The sequence below is a fragment of the Eumetopias jubatus genome, unplaced genomic scaffold, assembly GCF_037043125.1.
Source record: "Eumetopias jubatus isolate StellerSeaLion01/CBP00866 unplaced genomic scaffold, mEumJub1_p1.0 scaffold_6, whole genome shotgun sequence".
Lineage (NCBI taxonomy): Eukaryota > Metazoa > Chordata > Mammalia > Carnivora > Otariidae > Eumetopias > Eumetopias jubatus.
In genome coordinates, this window is record NW_028274812.1 from 94,137,187 (window position 1) to 94,158,629 (window position 21,443).

The 21,443-nt window shown below is 37.9% G+C and overlaps 1 protein-coding gene across 3 annotated transcripts in view; it reads right to left on the reverse strand.

Moving 5' to 3' along the window:
• The window catches only part of PRIM2 (DNA primase subunit 2), a 318,527-nt gene that overhangs the window by 76,292 nt on the left and 220,792 nt on the right, over window positions 1-21,443 (reverse strand). For all 3 annotated transcript variants that reach the window (XM_028097748.2, XM_088023933.1, XM_028097745.2), the window contains exons 9-10: window positions 20,983-21,055; window positions 15,259-15,444 (exon numbers count right to left, since the gene is read on the reverse strand). In XM_028097748.2, the coding sequence (XP_027953549.1) occupies window positions 15,259-15,444; window positions 20,983-21,055 (259 nt within the window). The remainder of the gene's footprint in view (window positions 1-15,258; window positions 15,445-20,982; window positions 21,056-21,443) is intronic.

Sequence of the window (21,443 nt, forward strand, 5' to 3'; positions counted from 1 at the left end):
GTCCACAACAAAACAGACTACCATAACATCTGTAGATCACCTTTTACCCCAAATTTCCAAGGAGAAATGACCAGGAAGGTTAAATACACTATTTTTAACTTTAGAAGAGAGAAAGCGGCTTTTCCTGACACTAACACAACTGGAAATCTCTACTAACCAGCACTTCCTTTACTATGCAATGATAATTGATGTTCCTAATGATCAGCCTGCAGCAGTTCCAAATTCTGAAGTTCACTCTAAATCATTAAAAAGGAGATGAAATTATATTCAGTTACTTTCGGTAGTGAGTGCACTTCATAATATTCTCATTACTTTAAGATTAGTAATATATTTAAGATCCCAAGGATAACTGTCCATCAAGAGGCTGTTCAAGTCAGACATTCACAGGGGCCACACTGAGAAGCTCTTACATTATGGTTGACAGTACACAGAGAGAAAAAAAAAATCACTTCTCTCCAAATCTAGGGCATGAAACTCTATGAGGTGTTAACAGAAACTTTGTCCAGGGGCTTGAAAGAATTTTAAAGTCCTTTTAGGGAAAATATTGGCCTAAACAGTGACCCTGCTTCTGTTGACACTGATTCAATCTTCTGAGACAGAAGCTAGGGAAGCAATTAGAAAGCTATCGTAATAATCCAAGTAAGAGATGGTGATGGCATGCGTGGCTCAGCGCTGTGACAGTAGGGATAGTCAGAAATTATATACTTTTTAAGGTTGAGCCAAATGGATTTGCCGACAGCACAGGTATGAGAAAAAGAAAGGAGCCGAGGGGCGCCTGGGTGGCTCAGCTGGTTAAGCGACTGCCTTCGGCTCAGGTCATGATCCTGGAGTCCCGGGATCGAGTCCCACATCGGGCTCCCTGCTCAGCAGGGAGTCTGCTTCTCCCTCTGACCCTCTTCCCTCTTGTACTCTGTCTCTCATTCTCTCTCTCAAATAAATAAATAAATAAATAAATAAATAAATAAATAAATAAAGGAGCCGAATATTGTGTACCTCAAGGTCTTTGAACTGCGCAACTAAGACAATGGAATTGCCCTTATCTGAGACGGAGAAGACTGCAGGAGGGACTGGACTGGGGTGGGCTGGTGGACCAGGAGCTCAGGGCTGGAGACTTCAAAGACTGAGCTGCTTCAAACACGATTGTGTTTGCACGATCTAGTGCACTTGGGAAATCAGGGCCTAGAGCTCAGGGAGAAGGCTAGGCTGAAGATACACATTAGAGGCCTTAAAAAGGGGAGTCCACCTACAGAATCAGTATAAAGTTTAAAAACGACATAAAAATACAAAACTATGCTGTGTCCTGGGGCATAAACTACTGGAAAAAGAATGGAATATTGCCTTAGGGATGCTAGGCGTCTAGGACATCTACATTGTCTAGTATCTCATGAACTCTTCTGAAATGGTTCTTTAAATTTTGATCAAAGGGTAAATGTATATTTGCCGCAACTGAAGAAAGATGATCACCATGACATCAATCAGATGGGACCCTGAGCCAAGTAGGTCACATATGACTTTGAGAAAGGCACAATGTGCTGCAGGTGGGAAGTACAGGTAAAACCAAAGAAAGACTGTGTGAATGCACTACAACAACTGGAACACTGAAGTTGGGCCGTCATCACTTGGAGCCCCAAGTGATTTTTTGCAATGATAACTTCCATGGATTCACCTTAAACCCTTTATGTGTGCAACCAAAAATTCAAGTAGCCAAAAGGTGGGGCAAACAAAGAGTTTGAGAGACACTGACCTAAAAGTTAGCATTCTGGCACTCAATGGAAAACTGAACTCTGAACAGATCTCATCTCAGCACTCCCCACCAACTTTCTTTGGATACCTGGTATTTTAAAGGAAAATCCAAACACATATATCGAGTAAACATTCATTTAGATTTTCTAATCTCTTTCCCTGTATTAAGATCACCAGACAGCAGTGAAACCAGCCTCTAATTTCTCAACATCTAGCAGGAATACTTTTACTGAGATTTAATAACATGCTCTCAGCTTTTACAAAGGTTCAATATAAGAATCATCCTGAGTGACAGATCTGTGTCCTTAGTCAAACCATACTTTAAAAGGTCCTCCATTATGTTACCAATAGCCTTTCTATAAACACTTCATAGATCATGAAATACTTATGTGTCCCAATTCTGTTATGTCCAAATCCTGTCATCTTTCGAGGTTCAATTCAAGCATCCATTTCCTCAGGAAGCCCTCTGCAAGTACCCTAGGTGGATGTAGTATCTCACTCTGGAGCTTGCCCTCATACTGTACTTATCACTTTCTATCCCGCATTGAGAACCAAGGGAAGAATATTTTATTATCTACTATACATTACTGTGCTAATAAGCAGTACACTATGAGTATTATATGCAATCTCCATACCAATGCCATTACTATCTTTATTTGAGGGATGAGAAAAGCAAAGTTGAGAGAGGATGACTCATCAGCCATACAGCTAAAAAGCAGCAGATGAGGTCTGAGCTCTGGTCTGATTCCAAAGTCTACGTTCTCCCTTGAGACCACATTGCCTTCCAAAACTACTGAACTACTCTGCTCTAGGCTAGTGATTTATTTATTATGTTATGAGAAAGGTTTCCAAGTATCCAATAAATGTTACTTGAATTTAAACCTGAAAAAAAAAACATAGTCTTCACCCTTCAAAAAGCTTATACTTAATTGGAAGGTAATTCAAAACTTGTATTAAGATACCAGTCTAGTATAGACTATATACCTCAAAGCTATGAGTCATGTCTTATGCATATTTTTTCATTCACAACCTCTTAAAACATTAGTATTTATAGAGAGGGTTTAATTAATATGAATATATAAGCTCTTCTGGTCTAAAAAAATTATACGTCTTTCCAAAAATGAGGATCACGGGATCTTCTTACCCCTTAGCTAAATGTAGGGCCCGCCTACTAATTAAGTTACCCAAGTGTTTAGCAATGCCTATTTCTGTTTCTTTCAGTATTGTTTTTATTTTTCATCCTTCTAAGTGAAGAAGACAATACCATCAAGGCAATCTAGTGTTTGTGGTATAGCCTATTCAGAAAACAGAAAGATTATGTGAACCTTGCAGCTTCTACTTACTAGGAAATTCACTGAGCTTCAGGATGTCTCTTTGCAAAATTCGAATAATGATAAGAATACCCACTCTCATATGATGAATTCCTGAAAATTAAGTAAGAATATTTACAGAAAGTGCCGGGCACACTGCAGGACTCAATAAATGCTAACATTCCCCATTCTAACAAATTACTACAGATGGCTTAACTATGCCAGAGGATAGCAAGCTTACCCCAAATCAGTCATCTTTTCTAAGAGTCAGTTAAAACATTTGTTTTTAAGAAAAAGAATAATATTTTCTTACTTCATTTGTCTCTATCAACAACCTTAAATATTATATCCCCTATGGATGGCTACTCTTTCCTTCACTGTAGATAAACCCTACAAACAGTATAGAAAGTATTTTCCTTTAGGATTTTGGTTTATCTTCACAAAGAGAAAATACCACAGGCCATTCACCCTGGCACTCAGGGTCCACTTGCTCTGAGGATGAGCCACCTTATAAGCAACAGTCAGAAGAGCAAATTATCTGGCTGGAGGGGTTCCCTGAAAGAATGACAACATGTTCCTGATCTTTTATGATCTTTTATCTTTCACATTCCTTATACTTTTTAATTGAGAAGTATGTCTTTATTACTACAGCTAAATTCAAATGTGAAGGGAAAAGAAAAAAAAAAGTAGCACATCTTGGAACTTTTAATGAGGAAAACGAATAGCTTGACATAGTAAAGACGATTTTTTTTTTTTTTTTCCCTCATTAAACTTTTGTTTTAATGGGTCTCAAAATTCTGTGACAGATTTTTGGTCAAGTTGTTTCCATTAAAAAGTACTGATTTTAAAAACGAGTAACTTAAAACTGCCACACACACACACACAAAACAAATGGTCCACAAAACATTCTCCTTTCCTTCTGAAGGTTTTACGATGCATTGTTATCATTAACCAGTCTTTTACTATTAAACTTAAATGGCCAATTGACACAAACAGTTCTGAGACCGTTCTTCCACCTCTGATTAAGACTGGGGTGGCCGGTATTGGGGATAATATTCATTTAGCCTTCTGAGCTTTCTAGGCAGACTCGGTGACCTTGCCAGCTCCAGCTGCCTTGTCCACTGCTTTGATGACACCCACAGCAGCCATCCGACTCATGTCACGAACAGCAGAACGGCCCAGAGGAGGATAGTCAGAGAAGCTCTCAACACACATAGGCTTGCCAGGAACCATATCAACAATGGCAGCATCACCAGATTTCAAGAACTTGGGACCATCTTCCAACTTTTTTCCAGAACGACAATCTATCTTCTCCTTCAGCTCAGCAAACTTGCAAGCAATGTGAGCTGTGTGACAATCCAGCACAGGTGCATATCTAGCACTGATTTGGCCTGGATTGTTCAGGATAATCACCCAAGCTGTTGCTTCCATTGGTGGGTCATTTTTGCTGTCACCGGCCACATGGCCACGACAAACATCTTTGAGAGATAACATTCTTGACATTGAAGCCCACCTTGTCCCCAGGAAGAGCCTCACTCAAAGCTTCATGGTGCATTTCAACAGACTTCACTTCAGTTGTAACATTGACTGGAGCAAAGGTGACCACCATGCCAGGTTTAAGAACACCAGTCTCCACTTGGCCCACAGGGACAGTACCAATACCACCAATTTTGTAGACGTCCTGGAGAGGCAGATGCAAGGGCTTGTCAGTTGGACGAGTTGGTGGCAGGATGCAATCCAGAGCTTCAAGCAGTGTGGTTCCACTGGCCTTCCCATCTTTACAGGTGACTTTCCATCCCTTGAACCAAGTCATGTTAGCACTTGGCTCCAGCATGTTGTCACCACTGCAACCAGAAATTGGCACAAATGCTACCGTGTCAGGTTGTAGCCAATTTCTTAATGTAGGTGCTGACTTCCTCAACGATTTCCTCGAATCTCTTCTGGCTGTAGGGTGGCTCAGTGGAATCCATCTTGTTAACACCAACAATTAGTTGTTTTACAGCCCCAGTGTGTAAGTCAGAAGGGCATGCTCACGGGTCTGCCCATTCTTGGAGATACCAGCTTCAAATTCACCGACACCAGCAGCAACAATCAGGACAGCACAGTCAGCCTGAGATGTGCCTGTAATCATGTTTTTGATAAAATCTCTGTGTCCCGGGGCATCAATGATGGTCACATAATACTTGCTGTTCTCGAATTTCCACAGGGAGCTATCAATGGTGATACCATGTTCACGTTCAGCTTTCAGTTTATCCAAGACCCAGGCATATTTGAAGGAGCCCTTTCCCATCTCAGCAGCTTCCTTCTCAAATTTTTCGATAGTTGGTCGATCCCACCACATTTGTAGATCAGATGACCAGTAGTGTTAGACTTGCCCGAATCTACGTGTCCAATGACGACAAGGTTGATGTGAGTCTTTTCCTTTCCCATTTTGGTTTAGGTTGAGGGGTGGTTTTCACGACACCTGTGTTCTGGCGGCAAACCCGTTGCAAAAAAGCAGTAAAGACCATTTTCAACCAAACACATATTAAGGAAAGACTAGGTGTACAGCATTTTATCCAGTGCAAAGAGGTTGGTGGAGTCTCTGGCTACTTAGACACTTAAAATCTAGTTGAGATTAAAAGGGATGTTCAGGGAAGTAGCTGATGCTGGCTCAGATATTCAGGAAGAGATAGCACAGGGGCTGGGCCTTAGATGATAAACACAAAGCTTTCTTTGGCTCTTGTTTAAACTAAATTTAATTCATCCCCAGTAGTACTGAAATTAATTCCATCTAGCTGCCCCTTGATTATTCAGAATCATCACAAAGTGCAATCTCTCCCTCTTTTCTAGATAATACATTTATCTATGCTATCGGAAGACTAAAATTATCTTTAAAAAAATCACATAAAATTTTGTTAGTGACCTTGAATGTCAACATCTAAATCTAACAAAAATATAGCTTTTAAAATAACATTATGTGTAAACCATATGTGCTATGGAGTCCATAAGAAAGGAATTATTATTGTTGGCTGAAATGAAACAATATGGTTATAAACAGAGACTAAATGGGATTGCCACAGTATCATTCAAACTGCATCCTTTGTGTAAAAGGCCTCAAGGTTCAATCAACAAAATTAATAATTAAAATACATAAAACCGTAGCAGATAATCATCATCATAAAACAGTGTTAAAATAATCTGTGTTGACTTATCAGAAAGAGCCCCTTATTAAAGACAGATTATTTATTTATTTACTTACTTACTTACTATTCCTAGAAGGTCCGTAAATTGGAGAACAACAGTAAAAGATAGAGAATGTCTTACATAGGGTATATCTTGGAAATCATCTTGGCTCTAGTTCTTTTCCGTAAGAATTTAGAACTGTAAAAACATACCGTTTGAATTCATGTGTGGCCAAGGCAATGCTTTCCAAAGGATTAAGGAAGCAATAATGGGACAGGAAGTATAAGTGTTATGACATCCTTGAAACTCCAAGGATCAAGGTGTTTCTGTAGTCACAGTATCACTAAAGAATGAGGACACCCAGACATCAAAGCAAGTAGGAGAGTCAAGGCTTTCCTGGTAAGTTAATATAGGCATACCAGGAAGCAAGAAGAAAGGGAAACCAAAGTGCATGTAACATTAGCCAAAAAGAGGAACCACCCCCACCTTTAAAGACAGAAAGAATGGGACATTTCCTGGAAAATGAGGAAAAATAGTTCATAATCTCTTTTTGAATCATCTTGAGTGAAATCATTTTTGTTAGTGAATATTATATTCAAATAAACTGATAAAAATGACTATGTCTTGGGCGCCAGGGTGGCTCAGTCATTAAGCATCTGCCTTCGGCTCAGGTCATGATCCCAGGGTCCTGGGATCGAGTCCCACGTCAGGCTCCCTGCTCGGTGGGAAGCCTGCTTCTCCCTCTCCCACTTACCTTGCTTGTGTTCCTGCTCTCCCTATCTCTGTCTCTGTCAAGTAAATAAATAAAAATCTTAAAAAAAAAAAAAAAAGACTATGTCTTAAATTTTTGATTTCCTAAATAAATACTTTCAAGGGGAATTTTTAAATAGTTTTAAAAACTGAAGGTAGAATTAAAAGTGTAACTGTGATGAAATTCATATCCAAGAGAATTTATCAACATACATTTTTTCTTCCCTATTTGGGTAGAGAAACATCACATCTATGATAAAATTTAAAACCATCAAAGGGGAAAGAAAGCACGGTTCATCTTTAAATTTGTTTAAAAGTATTATCATTAGGGGCTCCTGGGTGGCTCAGTCATTAAGCGTCTGCCTTCGGCTCAGGTCATGATCTCGGGGTCCTGGGATCCAGTCCCACATCAGGCTCTCTGCTCCGCGGGAAGCCTGCTTCTCTCTCTCCCACTCCCCCTGCTTGTGTTCCCTCTCTTGGTGTGTCTGTGTCAAATAAATAAATAAAATCTTTAAAAAAAAAAAGTATTATCATTAGACCTAAATTACCATAGTTATACAAATAAAAATGTCTTTAATGCACAGTTCCAGTGAGATGTCAGTTTTTATCATTCTGATTTTACCTTTATATATCCATTAACTAAATAATATCACTTAGCCACTACCTAAGCTAATGACAATGATGTATTGTTTCATAAATATTTACTCATTCTGAAAAATGCTGTTTTCCACTACACTGTCTAAATAAATCTAATAGGATAAAATACAATTTATTTGCAGAGTTTTTAATACTACTATGCAGCATATCTGAAATGAATTTTCATCATGCAGTTTATTTTGAAAAGCTATGGGAAATAAGTGTTTATTTATAAAAAGAACTTCTCACTAAAAAATTGCCCAAGGAAGGAGAAGAAAAGACAGTTGGAGAGAGAGAAAGCTAGGATTTTTTGCATGGTGATGACAAAGCTGATTTGCCAGAGGCAGAGCTAGGATTTAAGTGTGTAAGGAATGATATTTACTTTTTTGAGGTCTATGTGAAAATTCAGAGAATGAGGATGACGTATAGGAATCTACTGGAACCGCTGAGGAAGTGTTAGACAGTGAGTCTAAACCAATGCAAAGGAAAAAGAGAAAAGCTGAAATAAAAGGCCTTTAGGTACAAAGATGTGGTGAAAAATTAAAGGACATAGTAGCTTAAAAAGGATCAATTTAGCTCAAGACTGATGGACAATATTATAGACATCAATCATCTCTCTTTGGGATATTTTTCCAGTGGTTGGATAAAAAGATAAGCCAGAGTTCTTTTGAGACTGAGATTTTAGCAGGAAAATCATCTTTCCCTTTCTCAAACTTCAGGACCTTGACTAATTCATGGTATCCTCAGGTCTAGGTGTGATTATCAGAGTGTTACTTTACTTACCCCACTAAGCTATTGGGATCAAAGGCCTGAGAAAGCCCCAATCAGTCCAAGAGTGATCACAAAGCCTGATGCCTCATTTACAATCATAACCTTCCAAAACAAAGGGTCTGAAACCTGAGATGCAGTGAGCTCAGTATAGGCCCTGGTATATGCAAAGGCCCACTAAGGCTTGGCTTCTTGTCTGATTTCTACTAAGTTTGCCCAAGTCTTATAGACTGGGAGTCAGCCTCAACCTGTAAGGGTGCTCCATTGTCTCCTGCTGGCCTCTCCTGAACCACTAACTTTTGGACTAAATCTGGTTTCACTACAGCTCAACTTCCAGAGACCCAAACCACAGTATCTAAGGGTTCTAAAATCCAGTATTTCTGGATACATTTGGACTGTTTTCCTTGCCACAAGTTTTCTTCGTTGTAAAATGGTAAATACCAAGATTTGCCCATTCCAATTCTACTAAGATATGATAAATAACAATAATGCCAAGCCTAGAGCTCTTATGCACAACCAAACTCAAGCTGTGGTTAAAATGTCATCTTTTGTTTAAGTTTTCCCTGACTATCCTATTCAAAACTACATTCCCTATCTTCTCTGAAAAACTTTCTCCATAGCATCTATCACCAAAAATATGTAATATATTTATTTCTTTATTGCATCTCTCCCACCAGAATATAAACTCCAGAGGGTTGATATTTTTGTCTATTTTGTTCACTGCTATACCTCCAGTATCTAGAAGAGTGTCTGGGACATAATACTCAATAAATATTTGTTAAATGGCTGAATAAAATACACTCTTAACATAGCCACCCAGAAAAAGACAGCTCAGCCTGGACATACCTGAGATAGTACAAAAGAAAATGACAAGTTTATTCTGAGGATCCTAGGTCAAAATCAATCTACTTCTTAGGGTCCCTCATCAATATCACCCCCAACATACACATTTTTTAACCTGAGTATCTATGCCTCATCCTTTGCTGAACCTATATTCTCACTTAAAAGCCTTTCTTCACTAGGATTTTTGCCAGTCCAAAACATTAACCATCTAGACCTCCTCTTGAGCAAACATCCCTCGATGTCTTACCTGATTAGGGTTCCTACATCTCTGACTGAGCTGAATACAACCATAACCACACCTTTAAGGCACAATCATTCTCCGAGTCCCCACGGCTATGGAAACTTATAATCTCTTACTATAAAGAGAAATGCAAGTTGACAGGTGCAAAATAGCTGTTTGGTTATTTTTTTTCAATGAAATGAAATCCTACTTTATACAGAAGTAAACTAACTGGAAAGATGAGGCCAAGTATTTATTTTTTAAAGTAAAACAAAAAAAATCAAGGAAGATTTATAAGAATATGATGAATGATAGAGACATAAAGGGTTAAGAAAGCCAAGAATATACCTTCTCCACATACCAGGTCCTTCAGAGTTCCTAACTAATAAATCTTCCAAACAGGAAAAAAAAAAAAAATCCCTCAGTATCAGAAGTCTGACCCATTTTAGAACTTACTCATACCCAATTTATTTGGAGACAATTTACCATCAATACATGGTAATTAAGACATACTCTGTGAAACGTTAAACTGGTACCTTATTGTCCTTCTCTTCTAAAAGCAATGCATACATGAAAAACAAAATTTTAACCTGATTTTTAAAATGCCGGATAAAGTGTCATTTTAATACAACCTAATCCATAAGGTATCACGGATAAGACAACAGTTATAAATAAATGATTAAAGTTTAAGTCTTCCACTTTTTACCTCATTTTCATAATTTAAGAATTGAAAAGCATTTGGAGTAGAACACCAAAAGCAATTACTTACTAAAGTTAATTTTTTCCAGAATAGTGTTGGGAGGGAGGGATAATAACATCTGTTTTATTCTAACAATAGGCTTAACACACTACATAATTTAATTGAAAATTTGACTAGCTAGCCTCTTGACAGACAATTCATGAAATCAAGTCCAACCTGCTCGAGTCAATGTTTAAATATTAATTCTTCTACTGTGTTATCTAAAATTTGTATTCCAAATGCAATGGAAGACATGGAGATAAGACATATGCCCTTAAATATGCACTTTATCATACATTAAAATGTTGAGAGAATATAACAGAAATTTTGCACAAATAAAACTTTAAAAAATATACTCCAGATGACTTGGTAACTGTTAAAGGTACCTTTAAAACTGGTACCCAAGAACAACAGTGAGATTAGACTACTTTTGCAAGAAACTATTTTTTATTGCATTCAAATTACTTTCCTAGGATATCACTGGTGTGAATATTCAAGCAAAACAAAATTGCTTTGAAAGAAAACCAAAAACATAACCAATTATTATAATTAACATAACCAATTAGTAAACTATTAAGGTTTCAGTCTACAAGTTAAAGGTTTATAAATACATTGAGAAAACATGTGAATGATTATAGAATAATATTTATTGTTTTTAAATTATTATTAACTAATATTGGTTTAACACTTTACAGATTACATAGTATTTCATGTATCTATTTAATTCTTTGCAACACTTTAGCAGGCATTACTACTGTCCCCATTTTAACTGATGATATGATTGAAGCTCAGGTGATTAAATAAAACTGAAAACCTCTGTTCTTAATTGTGTCCTCTTAAGTCTGTATGGTTGGTCACACCAATGTCTATCTAAACAACATTATCTATTCTTCTTCTTGAGAGTACTGGGGAAAGCACAGGGTTTGGAATAAAATGGACTGGGTTCTAACTGGGGATGTACTACCTCTGCCACCTGGGGAAAACTCATTAAACTCTCCATAAAAGGAGGATTAATATTTATCTTGCAGTGTTGTTGTGAGATTAAAGGAAATAAGGAACATAGGAAGGATTTAGTAACAGCATGCCTGTTTTGCCAGTTCCTGAACCTGAATAAATTTTACCTTCTGCCCTTTCTGCTTCTGCTCTAAGGGCATAAGACATTGCTAGGAAAAGCAATATAAAGCGCTGACTTAGCCAATTACAAATTTATGGCCTAGTACTATATTCTCATTAGTAAATGAGACCTAAATAATACCTATTCCCTAGGACTATTTTAAGGATTCCATGAGACGGTGCATGTAAAGTATTAATTATAGTGCTTGGCATATGCTAGGCTCTCAATAAATGATCAAATTGTAATCATTCCGTAGTTTAGCAATCGTTTTATTTATTTTAGGTGAACTCCTTAGCATCTTTCCAGAAAGTGTTATTCTACACTCTCTTCAACTTCCCTTAAGCCTTAATTGCACCAGATCCTTCTGGTAAATAAATTGCCTGCCTACTTTACTGAAAAGATGGGCAGTCAGCATGAGCTTCCCCAGCTCTTCTTCCTTCCTTCCAACACTTCTTTACCACCTTAAAATCTCTCGTACACTCTTCAGGTCTCAGACAAATAGGGATCCTCACTAAACTCTGTATGTAATTCATTCATTCACTCAACAAATTTTATTGAACAGCTATGACCTTGCACGTGCTGTGCCAAGTGCTGAGTGTCTGGTGGTAAAGAAAGGCAGAAATGGTCCCTACTCTCAGGGAGCATCATACGGGAGGGCAGATTTATACTATAAATATATGTTTACAAATTACCTTTCTTTTCCTTGTTTCCTCAATTATTCCCAGCACATCTCCATTTCCAAGAGTTTCACTGATTCTGCCCATGTGAGCATGGAAACAATCTTTCCTTGGCCCAGTCGTCCTCTATAGCTAATGTTCTATTTCTTTTCTTCCTGACTTCTCGAGACTTCTAGAATAAATACTCTATTTCCATTGCCTCCATTTCCACATATGGTCAATGAGACTAGGAAATCTGTCTTCTGTTCTTTTCCTAGAATGACTTTCTAAAAACAATATCCATGCTGAAAGTAGCAAGTACAGCTTACTTTTGAAATTCTCCTCTTTTTTTAAAAAAAGTGCCCAGGGGGCACCTGGGTGGCTCAGTCGTTAAGCGTCTGCCTTCAACTCAGGTCATGATCCCATGGTTCTGGGATCGAGCCCCGCGTCGGGCTCCCTGCTCCATGGGAAGCCTGCTTCTCCCTCTCCCACTCCCCCTGCTTGTGTTCCCTCTCTCACTGTGTCTCTGTAAAATAAATAAAATCTTTAAAAATAAATAAATAAAATTAAATAAAAAAATAAAATTAAAAAAATGTGCCCAGGACCCCAGACTCTTTCCCCCCTTTTACTCCAATATTTCTGATAAATTCTGCTTTTACTTTAGGTTCCTCCATTTCCATTTCAAACAGTGGGTATTCCCTCACAGTTGACTCCTCTGCTCTCTAAATTTCTCTCTATACTCTCCATTTACCAGCTTATTTACCTTCAAAGGATTTTTCTCTCATTTTTATTCCAATGACTCCCAAATCCACATGTCCATGTTTCTTCTTACATTCTTACAGAACAGTGCCTTTCACAATATAAGTACTCAATAAACAATCACAGAATGAAGTCAGGAACAAACAAGCCAATCAATCAACCAACAAGAATTTCTACTTGGACATCATTTCAAATTTACACCTAAAACCAACCTCATGATCAACTTCTCCTCCACTCTAATCCCAGACAATTCAGCTCCCTGCCCATCACTTATGTCAATGGAGCTTCTAACCTTTCTAAATTACTTAGGCTGATCACCTGCGTTAAATTTCATTCTTTCCTCATGCTGCTCTATAAACTATTCCTCAAAACATTTCTTAAATCCACCTTTTCCACTTTGTTCTTATCACTATCACAATAAGACCTAACCTGGTCAACTATTTATCCCATTCCTACTCTCTCCCCATTTCAAGTGTGCATGCATTCTCCAGATTAGTCTTCTGAAAAAATAACTCCCCTCCCATTTAAAATTCACTAATGACTTCTTTCTCTTGACTAAAACCAAAGGTCTTTTAAAGCAACTACATTCTGGCACTTATCTTTCTTCTCTTTTTCTCCCTCCTCACCCCTACTATTTTTCTAAATTCTATACCACAAATAAACTAGAATAGTATTTTTTAAACATTTTTAAGTAGCAAAATCCTCCATTTAAGTGAAATCTTACACAGAATTCCAACATATGAAAGTAGATGAAGACACAAATATACTTCTTAAAGGGGAGAGGGAGAGCAGGGCATAATTCAGACAACTCAATCTCCCTGTGACTTTCTTTCTGCCCCCTTTTGCTAATTGAACCCAAGAACACAGCCTGAAATACATTCCATTAGTTGATATCCCTTGAAAATTTCCTAAAACATAAACTATCTCTGTTGGAATTTGGTCCCTAATTCCCTTCTTCCCCCTTAATTTCCCTCTCCATTCCAGGTGCATGAAACCTCTTAATAAGCCAGCACCTAATTTTATTCTACCTGTGGAAACCTAACTGATTACTCCATGTCAAGCTAATCTCTCCTTCCCAGGAATTCCTAGACTAAGAATAGCTAGCACTTACTATATGTAAGAATCTATACCAAACCTTGACTGAATCCTCACCATAATTAATAAAGTACAGAGACATATCTGTATATCTACATACATACATGTAATTATCATCCACATTCTATAGATAAGGACACATATCAGGTGATTTGCCAAAGGTCTGTATATAGTGCAACCAAATCTGAACTCAGTCTGACTCCAAATCTGGACTCTCTATTCGTTCTTTCCAACCTTTTTCACGTCACTAAGCACACATAAAATGATATCTGTAAGGCACTCTACAATAAACGGAAGAAACTACTCACAGCCGAAGGCAATTAGCTTTGAGAAACCCAGGTCCAGCCCAGCTTCCTCAAGTGTTCATGGGATGAACACTGGAGATACTGGAAATTCATTAGCAGTACACCAGATAAGAAACTACTGTACATATTCGTTCATTTAGTATACACTGGTACATGCCATGTAGTAGGGATTCAAATATATATGTGTGGGTTTTTGATAAAGGACAACATATTGTGCTCAAATTGCCAGAGAAGAACAAATGAGCGCTGAAGATTTTCAATGTCTATATTTTGATAAGCTAATAACCAATTTATACATCTTGCCTTTGCTTTTAATTTGCCCTTTACATACTTCTGACATATTTCTGACAATTAATGTATCACTGGATTCCATAATAAGTTCCTGTTGTTTAAGGTGCTCAGTCTGTAGTATTTTGTTATAGCAGCTCTGGCAAAGAAGACATAATAAAGTGTCATTATAAAATTTAGTTGGTAAATATTCTTTGTTCTATAATTTATCTTTTCTAGGAAGAAGCAAACCAAGAAATAAACATTAAAAAACTTGATTCATGGCACAGAAGGGACAAAAAAACGTATTTCCAAAATAAAATGTTACTAGCTAGTAACATTTATCCAATAAATAAGGAATAGGGAGTGGGAATCTGAGTATTGTGAACAGACAGAGAAACAGCTCTTGGGTTTCTAGTGATAAATGGTCTATCTAAAAATGCTCAATGACAGAATCCACATGACACAATACAAAACATCTAAAATTGTTTTGTTTTCAATATCTCCTAGTCCTGAAAATAACATTATATATGTACGTATGTTATCTCTACACATATTACATTCCTACAGAAATAAAACTCAGAACACAATTTCAGTCTTATAATGACACCTGGCAGTGTAACTACAATGAAGACGACCCTAATTTAAGCATTACTCAACATCTTACACTGCTGTTTCAATCTTACCCTTTGAATTACACTTTCTCAATCTTCTGTTTAGCATTATTAGATTAATACATGAGTTTCTTTTTACCTGAATGAAATTGTAGACACATTTTTTAGAATTTTTAACTACATTTCAGAGGTATATTTTAAAAATAGACCAAGAGACCTTTAGTTTCCAAACCAAATTAAAATTTCAGTTACTGCTCTGATTTTTCAAAATTACCTTGTCTGGATCCATCTTTCCTCTGATAAATTCTTGCTTCCAGAACTGCAATGCCTGTTCCAATGTTAAACCAATGCCCTTTAGGAAGAGGCCATACTGCATCCGGCCTCCATGACGAAGATGGTGATTTTCCCGCAAGGCTTTATGTAACTGACGCATGCAAGGTGGGAAGGATTTGGTAGAAAGCTACAAGACAAAAGTTTTTTGTTATGTGGAAGATTTACCAGGTCCCTCACATTATCTGTTGCAAATCCAATCTAATACGCAAGTTGTAAATTCAGTCTTACTAGAATACAAACAAAAACTATAAGGAAGCATTACTTACTACAATTACAGACAAACTGTTCTCTTAATATGTTTATACTGATTACATGTTGAGATGATAGTATTTTGGATATACTGGGTTGAATAAAATATATTACTGAAATGTATTTCACCTATTTATTTTTAAATTTTAATTAAACTCTTTCTTTTGATTTAACTATAGATTCACATGCAGTGGTAAGAAAGTAATACAAAGGGATATCATGCACCCAGATTCCCCCAGAGGTAATACCTTGTAAAAATATTATCACAACCAAGAAACTGACATTGATACGATCCACTAGTCTTACAGCACCTTACCCCCCACTATTCTCTAACACCTGGCAACCACTAATCTGTTCTTCATCTCTATAATTTTGTCAGTTCAAGAGTGTTAGTATAAACAGAATTGTATAGTATGTAATGTTTTTTTGTTGTTTTGTTTTTAAGATTTTATTTATTTATTTGTCAGAGAGAGAGAGAGCACAAGCAGGGGGAGTGGCAGGCAGAGGGAGAGGGAGAAGCAGCTCCCCGCTGAACAGGGAGTCCAATGTGGGACTCGATCCCAGGACCCGGGGATCATGACCTGAGGGCTATTCCAAATAAATAAATGTACAGATTTTTGTGTGAATATGAAATTTTCATTTCCCTGGGATAAATGTGCAAAAATACAATTGCTGAATCACAGATGAACTTTCAGAATAATCTAAATACAAAGTAGAACACAAAAATAAGAGAAATGGTTCTCAAAAGGTGAGTTCAAATAAATGTGTTAAAGAAATCAATAGTAAAAAGAAAAACTTTTTCATTTACGGTTTCAGTTGCATTCTCCTCACTTCCTCAATATCTTTCTCCCAAGACTTAAATTCTCACCCCCTCAAGTATCCCTTGGTAAGTTCAACTTTGCCAAAGCGGGAACAGGGCTCATTTTGCTTGCCTTTGCTGCCCCCTGTAGAGGACATCCAGTTTCTTTAACCTTTTATATTAACAACTTTGAAATTCTTCCATCTCCAACCTAGTCCAGTCAGGCCTCTATCCTGCCTTGCCCAGGACTAATGTTTTCATGCCTTCTTTCTTGTTCCTTCATACTATTACAGTGAATTATTTTTCTTAAACTTTGTTCCAATCCAAAAACACCAATGAAATTTAACATCCTTAGTAGGAACATGCAAGTTTCTGTCGATGTCTGTAACTAACTACTTTTTAACTATATGTAACAGAACAGGTATTGGGTGGTTTGGGAAATAAGAAGATGAATAACATGTAATTTTCCCCTTTAAGTCACTTAAGTAAAATAAAAGGAAACAGTCACTACTATACAAGTTAACTCACATAAATCAGTTATAATAGGAGCTTTAACAAAGGCATAAATCAAGTGCCATGGATTCACTGTGACAAGGAGGGGTAAAAAAGCCCAGTATGCTACTATACCAATATGAACCCTTTGCTCCAGCCAACTGGATTATTCCATGATCACACAGTCATGTTTTATACCTTCTCACTTTTGCCACTCCATCAACCCTCCCTGGGAAACAACCCCTCCTACTCCCATGCCATCTAGTCAAAGCCAAGCCATTTGTCAAGACCCAGTTCAACTTCAGCTTCTTTTGGCACAATTCCTTGAATACTTTTTACTCATTCAATCACTAAAATATCTACTGAACACTACTCTGTGTACAGCTTTGGGAAACTAGCATTGAACAAAGTCAAATGCAAAGAATTTACATTCTAATGGGAGAAGACAGACAATGAACACAGACATAAATAAAGATAACGTCTAATTCCAAAAGCTCCGGAAATAAAACAGAGTTACGGGATTAAGTATACATAGGAGAGGAACACTTTAATTTAGGTAGCCAGTAAAGCCTCTCTGAGGCATTGGCATTGCACTAAGATGTATCTTTTAAGGAGGATCCTGGTCAAATGAGATCCAGGAATACTGTTCTGGGTAAAGGAAACAAAAGCAAAGCCCTTGAGAGGCAATGAACATGGTGTGCTCAAGAGACAGCAAGAAGGCCCAAGTGGCTGGAATATGTGAGCAGACCAGAACAGAGAAGAAGAAGTTAGAATCATGAGTGCACATGGCATTATAGGCCCTAGTTGTGAGTTTGGGTTTTAGTCTAGATGTGATGGAAACTCAACAGAGGGTTATGGATCAGAAGACTGACATGATCTGATAAACAAAGAGAATCTGGCTGTTGTATAGTGAACAGACTATATAGAGAAGCAAGGAAGATACTCAAAAGAGATTTTAGAAGAAGTCGAAATAATGGAAATGGAAAACATAGGGTCTAGGGTTGGCAACAACGGGATAGAAAAATAGTTGTGGATACTGAGCAGACAAGGGAATTATAAGACCAGGGTAGGGATGAATTATCAACATGGATACTGCAGAGGCAGGAACAGTAACAAGAGTAGTGCTAGTGCAAGAGGCCATGCCAGTGTGCTACAGTCACCAGTGGATGAAGGCAGGAGGTGGGGGCACCGGCAACAAGGGTAACTATCAGGTGGTATAATGGGATTACAGGGCTTTAAAGGAGCTGGAGTTCTGCCAAAGGAATGCAGAGAAATGATTTGGAAATGGTAATATGGACCAAGGAAGACATTCATCTCATTCCAAATTAAGATGGGGGAGGGACACAGGAGGGCGGACTCTACTTGAGAGGGCCACAAGAGAAACTGTGTCATTGAGAGAGCCAGATTTCAGTTAGAAGAAAAATCTAAAAAAAAAAAAAAAAATTTGAAGAAGAAACTGAGGATATCAAGGGGTATGCTAATGAATGAGACAATATAGTTAGGAAGAGGTCAGATTAAGATCTATCTTTATCAATTTAGCACAGGGTCTCACATAGAGACCTACAGATAGGATCTTCATAGCAACTTAAGATAATTTATCATTATACTGCTTATTATTTACTATGTTGTCTACCTCCCTCAAGTAAGGTCCATGAAGGTAGAGGAATTTTCTGTTTTATTCACCTCTGTATCCACAGCACAGTGGCTGGTACATAATTGATGGGTTCAATATATATTCAGTAAATGAATTAATGATTATATTTCTATGTCTTCCCACAGTAGCCACTGAAGTTATAGTTGCTTATGAATGGGAAAACATCTTGATAGAATTAGGAATAGAATTAACTTCTAACCATTCATATAATATAAACACAAATCATATGGCAGGGAGAAAGTATTAGAGATAATAACTGAGAAAAGTAAAGGATGGGGCATCCTCAAGAACAAATTCAGTTCAACTATACAAAGTGGGCAATCCTATTGTTATTTCCAGACATATGAACTGCAACTATTTGATTATAATTTTTCCAAACAGGAAGACAACCTATTCATTCTGGCCTCTAAAAACTCCTGGTCTCTCCCTACTCACCTTATTCTTGTTTCTAAGCATTAAAATGTCAGTGTATTTTTAATTTATTGTAAATAATTTGGTAACTGTCTAAACAAAGATTATTTATGGCTGGTGTAGTTTCCCTTTTTGGGACAGAGCAGAAATTCTACAATGCATTAAAGAGAAACTCTATAAATTATAGTAAATTATACAGTATGCTACTCTTTCCTTCTACTACAGAACAACAAAGTGAAGTTGAAATGAGCTGTCCATTAATCTAGGGGCAACATAAGCACAGAGCCTATACTTAGTGTCATGAAATAAACTGTAATCTCCCAAAATTCATATGTTGAAGCCTTAATCCCCAAGACCTCAGAATGTGACTGTATTTGGAGATGGGGTCTTTAAAGAGGTCATTAAAGTTAAATGAGGTCATCGGGGTGGGGCCCTAGTCCAATATGACTGGTGTCCTAGGAAGAGGAAGAGACACCAGGGATGCACGAGCATACTGGAAAGACCACGGGAGAACACAGGGAGAAGATGGCCATCTAAAAGCCAAGGAAAGAGGCCTCAGATGTGCCAACACCTTCATGTCAGAATACTAGCCTCCAGAACTGTGTGAAAATAAATTTCTCTTTTTGAAGGCATCAGCCTGTAGTATTTTGTTATGGCAGTCCTAGCAAACTGATACACATAGTATTTTCCATTTCTCCTTTTCTCAATGTGTAAGGTTGGTAGGTAGGTAGGTGGGTAGACAGGTGGGCATTCATTCATTCATTCACTCACTCACTCATTCAACCAATTTATTTTAAAGTTTATATATTTAAGTAATCTCTGCACCCAATGTGGGGCTTAAACTCATGACCTAGAGATCAAGAGTCACATGCTCTTCCAACTGAGCCAGCCAGGCGCCCCGCAATGTATAAAGTATTTAAATATAAACACACAAACACTATTTAGCTATCATCAATTAAAATAATTCCCCTTTGAAATAACTGATTAAATTCTGTTTATCAGGGGCACCTGTGTGGCTCAGTCAGTTAAGCATCTTTTTTTTTTTTTTTAGGATTTTATTTATTTATTTGACAGAGAGAACACAAGTAGGCAGAGTGGCAGGCAGAGGGAGAGGGAGAAGCAGGCTCTCCGCTGAGCAGGGAGCTGGACGTGGGGCTTGATCCCAGGACCCTGGGATCATGACCTGAGCTGAAAGCAGCCGCTTAACCGACTGAGCCACCCAGGCGCCCCTAAGCATCTGACTCTTGGTTTCAGCTCAGGTCATGATCTCAGGGTCGTGAGATCAAGCCCTCCACATCAGCTCTACACTGGGCTTGGAGAGCCTGCTTCAGATTTTCTCTCTGCCTCTCCCTCTGCCCCTCCCATGCGTCCTCCTCTGTTAAAAAAAAATCTGTTTAGGAGCGCCTGGGTGGCTCAGTCGTTAAGTGTCTGCCTTCAGCTCGGGTTGTGGTCCCAGGGTCCTGGGATCGAGCCCTGCATCGGGCTCCCTGCTCCACGGGGGGCCTGCTTCTCCCTCTCCCACTCCTCCTGCTTGTGTTCCCTCTCTCGCTGTGTCTCTCTCTGTCAAATAAATAAAATCTTTAAAAAAAAAAAATCTGTTTATCAGAATACAAATAATTTTCTGATTAAGTTTGGTTTTCCTATGACTTAAAAAAATAAATAAATAAATACGTATAGCAATAGCACATAGGATCTCCTTTAAAAATGGCTGGCAAGCAATGAAGTGACAATCTCTCCCATCTTCTCACCCTAAAATAATCTCTGAAGAAAACTCTGTGCTTCCTCATTGACAAAGGTCTAAGTTTTATTAAAAGGATGCAATGCGGGGCACCTGGGTGGCTCAGTCGTTAAGCGTCTGCCTTCGGCTCAGGTCATGATCCCAGGGTCCTGGGATCGAGCCCCGCTTCGGGCTCCCTGCTCGGCGGGAAGCCTGCTTCTCCCTCTCCCGCTCCCCCTGCTTGTGTTCCCTCTCTCGCTGTTTCGCTGTCTCTCTCTCTCTCTCTGTCAAAATAAATAATAAAATCTTTAAAAAAGAAAAAAAAAAAGGATGCAATGCTTACCGAATCAATCTGGTCTAAAGAAATCTTCCCAGCATTCTTCTGTGTGCTGTAATCTTGACCAGTGTAAGAATGACTAAAATAAAAAGAAGAAAATATTAAAATAGGATTTGTATAATATATTTTAATCACTTCAAAGGAAATATATTCTGATACAGATTAAAATCACAGTAAGACATTTTACATATAAATCTTAGCAGAAACACAGCCAAGTGTTTTAGAGGTATTTAATAGAATATATTTAAATAACTTACCCCAAAATAATACAAAAATATAGTGACTGTCTGGATCTCCTGATTCCCAGTGTAACATTCCATTTCTTAGAAGCATAATACAAACTGTTGTTAAAGTTCAAATCTCTACTACTGATCCCTTATTAACAGCATGGCAGCACAGCAAAAAATAAACTGGAGCTTAAATGAGGAACCATCACTTCCTAGCATAGGTCCTTCAGCAAGTTCTGC